The sequence below is a fragment of the Cherax quadricarinatus genome, chromosome 32, assembly GCF_038502225.1.
Source record: "Cherax quadricarinatus isolate ZL_2023a chromosome 32, ASM3850222v1, whole genome shotgun sequence".
NCBI lineage: Eukaryota > Metazoa > Arthropoda > Malacostraca > Decapoda > Parastacidae > Cherax > Cherax quadricarinatus.
The window spans coordinates 27088857-27096489 of NC_091323.1; the positions used below are offsets into that span (position 1 = coordinate 27088857).

Here is a 7633-nt window from a genome sequence, read left to right on the forward strand (position 1 = left end):
AAAATTACATAAAATAATATGAAAAATAGAAAAAAAAAGGTATATCAGCAACACTTCTGCAAGCGGCAGGACTCGATGTTGCTGTCACATGAGCATCCAGTGCCAACTTCTCGGCCTCATATCTCGGTAAGTACTGACCTTAATTTTTTTTTTATTCTAAAACATGTCAAAAAAAAAATTTTTCTATAATTTTTTTTTCTCTCCAAAATATTCGAGGCCTGCGCGGGTGAACGTATATATACGTTTGGATCTTTGAAGGGTTAATAAATATATGAAAGTGAGCATAGATAAGAGTAAGGTGATGAAGGAAAAAAGGTGAGTGGTGCATTGAGATATCTGTGGAGACAAAGAACGTTATCCATGGAGGCAAAGAAGGGAATGTACGAGAGTACATGCTGCAGCAAGGAGACTGGAGGCAGAGTCTAAGGGTAATGTGTGGTGTAAATATTATGCAGAGAATTCGTAGTGTGGAAATTAGGAGGATGTGTGGAGCTACTAAAAGTATTACTCAGAGTGCTATTGAGAGGTTGTTGAGGTGGTTTGGTTATTTAGAGAGGTTGGAGCAAAATAGGATGACTTAGAGGGTGTATAAATCTGTAGCGGAGGGGTATAGGGGTTGTCATAGAAAAGGATGGAAGGAGGAGGGTAAAACGTTTTGTGTGCAAGGGGCTTGGACATACAGCAGGCATGTGTGAGCATGTTAGATAGGAGTGAATGGAGATGAATGGTTTTTGGGACTTGATGAGCTGTTGGAGTGTTTGCAGGGTAATATTTTGTGAAGGGATTCAAGGAAACCAGTTAGCTGGACTCGAGTCCTGGAGGTGGAAAGTACAATCCCTGCACTTTAAAGGAGGGTTTTTGGGATATTTGTGGTTTGGTGGCCTGGTGGTTAACGCTCTCGCTTCACATGGCGAGGGCCTGGGTTCGATTCCCAGCCAGAGTAGAAACATTGGACGTGTTTCTTTCCACCTCTTGTCTATGTTCCCCATCAGTAAAATGGGTACCTGGGTGTTAGTCGACTGGTGTGGGTCGCATCCTGGGACACTGACCTAAGGAGGCCTGGTCACAGACCGGGCCGCGGGGGCGTTGACCCCCGGAACTCTCTCCATGTAAACTCCATGTAAACTCTCCATGTATGCCTTTGCAAAGACAGTGATTGTGTGAATGATGGTGCAACAGTGTTTTTTGGTTCACCTCACCTCAGAGGGAGATGGCTGTCATGAGTAAAAAATATATTTGTAAAAAATTGGTTAGATTTGGGATAATCATTTAGCTATATATTTTTCTTTGGTTGAGGTTATAAATTTGCAACTATTGTAACTTCTCATTTCAGGTCACAGCCGGTTGGTAATGCAGTTGTTGGTCAGCGCAACCCTCCTTTGGCCCAGGTAAGGTCTGCTTCCTTAGGTGCAACACCGAATGCAGCCACACCATATGTATCTGTTGCGACTGCGAGAGATCCTATGAGTTCTTCTTGGTCTAATTCTAATGGCACTGGTGGGACATCTATAAACAATTTCCTTAGAGGAACTGCGACGACAAATTCTTCTGGGACAACAGGATCAGATCCCTTTGATGCAGAGTGGGCTGCACTAGCTACACGTAATGCCAATCCTAACAACCCTTTCCTGCCAAACACTGTAACAAAGGCATTTGAGGTACAAATGTAAATTTGAACATCATTTAATTTAAAAGGCATTATTTTATGTAGTTACTGAAATTTACTTCTGTTCAATATTACAGTATACAAATATCAATTATGTGGTTGTTTACCAGTCAAAAATACTTAAAATTCAAACATAATATTTTACCAGAAATACACATGGACTTCATACTACCATATTGAATTAACAAAATAATCAAATACAGTATATCTAACTACCAGTAATATAAGTGTATTTTGGTTTATTATTGCAATGGATCATTTTGAGAGAGCATTAGGTTTTGCTAATTGTAGAACAAGCCTAATTTAGTACAGTATTTTGTCTAAGGGCATAATACTTGGCATAATGGCTAGTGTACTTAAAATTTTCAACTTTTGCCAACTTCTCAGATATATATTCCTCGAGTACCTTTGAAGTAATGCATAATTATATTTTGTACTTAAATCATGCAATGAGAGATGTTTAAAATTTAGGAAGTGGAATAAATGAATAGATTTTATGCTATTTTTCAAATGAATGTGTACCATATTTACTCACATGAACATAAGCAAAACGTATGTTGATGTTTCTATATTAGTAGCATTTGCACAGATTGTATAGTTGCTCGATGTGTAATGTGATTCAGATGTACTTTGTATATACATATATATATAGCTATATATATATATAAATTTATATATATTTGTCGTACCATATTGGTAATGTAATTTGTTTTTGTAATTTTCTAGGCATTTCTCATGAGGGGTAATGTTAATAAATATATACAATTTATTTAATTTCTTTAATACTATGTTGGTTTTAGCAGGAGACTAACTGAATGATTACATATTCTTCTTCTGTGAATAAACAAGCAATAATGAAGGCTGACTAAGCTCATATTAAGATTTTTAGTGTACATTTTAATTTATAGTATTGGTTCAACATTGTTCATAATTAATTTTCAATTATCATCTATCCCTTGCTTTCAAAGTATAGGTATTGCCCACTGACTGTTCCATAATGGTTAATATAACCAGTGCAATAGTATGCAGCATTAAAATTACCTCATAACTTAGATGTGCTGACATTGTTTAATGTGTGAAAATGTTCTCCAGGCCCAAATGTTGGTTCTTATATTTAATGTGGATAAAAGTTTGTCTCAAGTTTTTATATGCACAGACAAATGTACATAGCCCTCATGAGAGAGCCTTTTGGGGTATTTTCTGTCAGTCAGGCATTCATTTACTTCAAACATAAGGTGGGCTTGAATCAGTGCTAATCTTTCTGCTATGTATTTCTTTCATCTACATGTTAGGTTGCTTTTATAAATAATTTTCAAATGGAAATCTTTAGAATAGATTGAATTTAACTCTCATGAATGTGCCCAGTTTGTTTGAATGAATAGGCAATTAAATCGAACTACATGGAGTTGTTGCAAATGATAAATCAAATTCATATTTTTTTTTTATAGTACAGTAATTACCTAACATGTGCACTCAGCATTTTGTATAAATTCACACACATGCATTAATTAAAACTGTGTACATTATCTGTTTACTCGTACAGTATAGGGTGTTCAAAAAGAGATGCAACCCATGGAGAATGGATGTTTATTAGTAAATTAAAATATTGTTGAGTCTGTTGGTCATTACTAAGGTTTTCACATGTGTACACAATGTTATTGAACACTTGTTGTAATCTCTCTTGATATGCCATCTACTGTACATTGAATGGTTGGAAAAAGGCAAAATGCAAACACCAGGACATTCAATTAATAATGTTTTGGTTCTGGTCCCAAGACCAAAATATTTCCACTACAATGTTTGTTTGCATTTTGTCTTCCAACTATTTGTCGGTATTGCATACCATTTTTACTTGTACGTTGAATGTTTCCCTGTAGCTCTTCCAGTATATGAAATTGATTTAAATAATATACATTAAAAAAATTCTTTAATGTTAACACCATTCTTGCACTCTTTGCTCACCAAAACCTGAAAAATAATGGATTAGTGTGTGCTTTCTCCATGGGTTGACATAGGGAAACAAAGCCAAAAATAAATATGTTGCATTTTATATACTATACATGTACTGTATTGATTAGCTTTCCTTTTTGAAATGTTTAACCAATAAGATTTATTAAGGTTTTGGTACATGTATGAAGTAATGGCTACAGTGATAGAATGTACATAAATTTTAATGTAGAAAGTGTTATTTAAAAGTACTTTTGTAAAGTCTTACATTGTGGTGACATCCTGTAATGTTCTAAATGGGGCATGTTAACTTATGTATAGAATACTCTTTGCGAAATAATTTTGGCCAAATTTCTGTAATGACAATGCACAATAGCATGAAAGAGTACACATCAATAATTTTTAGTAGTGTGTATGTGTAAACCATGAAGGCAATTCCATCAGATTATTGTATTTGACAACGAAGCAGGAGTCCTGTGATGAACCTGCTCTTGCTTGTAATATTCTATTTCAGCACACCTTGTGTTATTCTGAGTGTATAGATTCATTATGATTCCTGTGGCAAGTAATTATAATTCCTCTTGCAAGTATTTGATGCTTGTGATTTTAGATTATATTTTTATATTTTGCATTATGCTCAAAGTTAAAAGTTCAGTGGAGTTCTATAATTCCTTTGCTGGTATAATAATTTAGGGCCATGTTCAGTTGAGGCACTAAAGTTAACTAAATACATATTATGAGGCACTGAATGAGAATCATGATTGCTCAGTTAAAATTTTTTTAAGTGCTATGAAAATCTTCATGAGACTAGAGTTGCTTCAAAATGTTGAAGTAGTGAAATCAAGTTACATGTGACTCAGTGCTGCAGTTGTTAGGAAGGACCTCTCTAGTGCTAATATGACCCCAAGTGCCTCTTGAACATCAGCCAAATATTTCAGATGGTGGTAATAGAACAGCATGTGATTTTTCATAAACGGTTCAGTACTGTACATTCCTTTTATGATTTCTGTGATAGATATGGCATAAAATGCATTCACTAATATAAGAGTATGTATTCCAGAATGCATTTGTGCTACTTAAGACAGACCTTCAGTGAAAAAATCAAAAAGCAACTAAATTTTTATTCATCCACTAATGCAGCATTTTAATATAAAGTGAAGAAATTTTTATATTAAAACACTGTTGTTCATATTGGTTTGTACTTGTATAGTTGTAATGGAGAAAAAACAGATACAGAGTAAGCTTTTTCCTATATAGTTTGTTGTGCTTTACCAGGTCAATACAATGAGAATATGCATATGCCTAAAAAGTGAGGTGTGAGCAGTTAATTATTATTATAATCAAGGGGGAAGCGCTAAACCCATAGGATTATACAGCGCCCAGGGGAGGGGGGATGTGGAAGGCATTCAGGCTTAATTCGGGGAACTGGAGCACAGATCCAATTCCTTAAATCAAGAGCCCCTCACCAACATCAAGGAACCTTCCATGAGGGGTGTGAGCAGTTAAGTTCCCTGCAAAGGCAAGGCCAGGGAAAGATCATTTGAGTAAGAAGGAAGATGGTCAGGAATGCAAGTAACAGGCCTACTGGCTAGTGTGTAAACTGTCTTTTTAACAGATACTATCCTATTGCATCAAGTTTAGTGTAGATTTTACTCTTGTACTTTTCCCTATCCACCTCTAACCCCTTACCTTGTGCTCTCTTGCCCCCTCCCTCCCTTTTATCCTTTACTACCTCAATCTCTTGCTACCCTTGCACTCAAGTGACCTAATAATCCCTCTCCCTCTTACTACCCAATACTCTTGCCTTGCATGACCCTTGTAGGTTTAGTGCTGCTTTTTTGATAATTTTATCCTTTACACAATCCACCACTCCCTGTAATGCTTTATGACCCCTTTGGGTTTACCACTTAACTTTATTATTATTACTGGCTAGTGTAACATTCATTGGTAAATTTTAAAGAAGAGTTCTCCTTTTGAAGGAAATGCCTTGATGCCAGTGGGGAGGGGCTCTATCTGAGGAACTGGTTGTCTCTCTATTCCTTAGATTGAATATCATTGCGATCTTATTCTCCAGATGCTGTATGGCCCTTAGGAATTCAGGCTTCCCTTCCCCAATTTCATAATAATGTGGAAGTGATGATTGGTTTAGAAATAACCAAAAAGGGCACAATACCGTGATTGGAATGATACACAAATAACCTGCACATAGAAGAGTGGAGCTTACGACGATGTAAACATCGGTCTGACTTGAACCATTTACAAAGTCGGTCCGAAACGTCATCGTAAGCTCCTCTCTTCTATGTGCGGGTTATTTGTGTATGATTTAGTTTTAATATTGTGTGTATTAGGGGTTTAGCCAAGCTGAATGTGCCCTGGTGCTACTCATCAGTATCTTTGATACTGATTAAAAGCTGCCACCAGGTAACTTCTAATATTATCACATTCTTTTAGGACAAGTTTAGCATCCTTCCACAACTGTGCATGTCTTTACCCTTGCATTAGTCAGTAGGCCATCTGCATAGCTCGGCGATTTATTTTGCCACTCGCCACCCTTCTAACTCTAATCTCTCCTCTGCAGGCAACTTGCAGTTGTATATACAGGTGTGTTCTTGTATTATTTGTATTTATAAAACATTTTGCTAAATGTCAAGCTTATTACAAAAGCATTCTCTGTACCTGTCTCTCCATCATTACTCTCAACAGTATGATGCTGCTGTCTTCATAGATCCTGTATAGCAGTGTAATTATTCTATACTACGATAATGGGCTTTTTATATGCAAGCTCTAGGTGTATTTAATATATTGCAAAATTAAAAATTCTGTAAACCCTTGATATACTTCAAATGAACAAAATATACTGAATAAATTGTACTTTTAACTCCTGGATTATCCGTGTTTATTGTAAGTTGTGTACATTGCTACACTAGGTACACAGTTGAGCACAAATCCCCCCCCCCCCCATTGATGTAATGAACACCTAGACAATCCTCCATCTTAGTCTGTTATATCAGGGGTTTGCTTTATGAAAATATTTAAAATACCACCAGTATAGTAACATTAAAGAGTGAATTGATACGGTGAAAAACAGCCATTGATTTTTCCAGCATTTTTTTTTTTTACATTAATTTTTATTAAGTGTATATAGGAAAGGTTTTTAATTTGAAGTTTTTCACAATTTGTATATACAAAATTGCAGTGGTAATCATCAGGTTGTTTGAATAAAATTTAGCCATTCATGAATACTGTGCTTTATGGCCACTTTTGTCAGGTAATAAATTAAATTCATATTTGAAACTTGTAGTCTCAAACTGAAATCAATGTTAAGTTTCAAAGTGTGTCGTTTACCTCATAATGTAGCGACTTATGTGCCATGCACGGTAAGATAACCAGACATACTCACCGCATGAAGGTTTCGGGGTGGAACAATTTTAGCACTGAAGTGAAATTCAACGTGCCTGATGACTGCCAATGTGGGAGTTGTCGCTTGAAGCTGTGATTGTTGAGTAGCTTATGCGGTGACGGGAGGTTTATTACCCTGTCATTTTTATGGAGACTATACAATGATACTGTACAGTAATTATTAAGGAAGTCATGTCCACACTAGAATATATTCTACTGTCAAATATGTAACTGTACTTTAATTATCCTTGCTTTTCATGAAAAATGGGTTTACTGTCTAGCTCTCAAATATTCCTTCCAATGCTAGTTCTGTGGTGGTGGGCCTCTTCAAGGGGGGCTCCTTGGCGTGGTGAAGAGGCTCTTGGTCTGAGGAATTAGCCCTGTCGGTCTTCTTCCTCAGACCGAACCTAATTACCCCCCATTCTCCCCTCCCCTATCCCATCCTCCCCTTTTTCCATTCCTCCTCCTCCTCCTCACCCCTCCCTTTTGCCCTTCCTCTTTTTAGCCTTCGTGATTTCTCCCACAGGCGCGCTAGTTCCTAGGTAGGGGAAAGGACACCGGGGTCCATCCCATTCCGTTGAGGTTTCTTGGCGGTGGCGTAGTTTGCCGTGGAATCTGGAT

At 36.7% G+C, this 7633-nt stretch overlaps 1 protein-coding gene across 1 annotated transcript in view; it reads left to right on the forward strand.

Moving 5' to 3' along the window:
• numb (NUMB endocytic adaptor protein) overlaps positions 1–7243 on the forward strand; it is a gene marked incomplete at its 5' end in the record, with an annotated part of 45395 nt that extends 38152 nt beyond the window's left edge. Inside the window, 1 exon segment of the mRNA XM_070090563.1 lies at positions 1334–7243. Coding sequence (XP_069946664.1) covers positions 1334–1670 — 337 coding nt within the window.
• Positions 7244–7633: the final 390 nt, after the last annotated feature.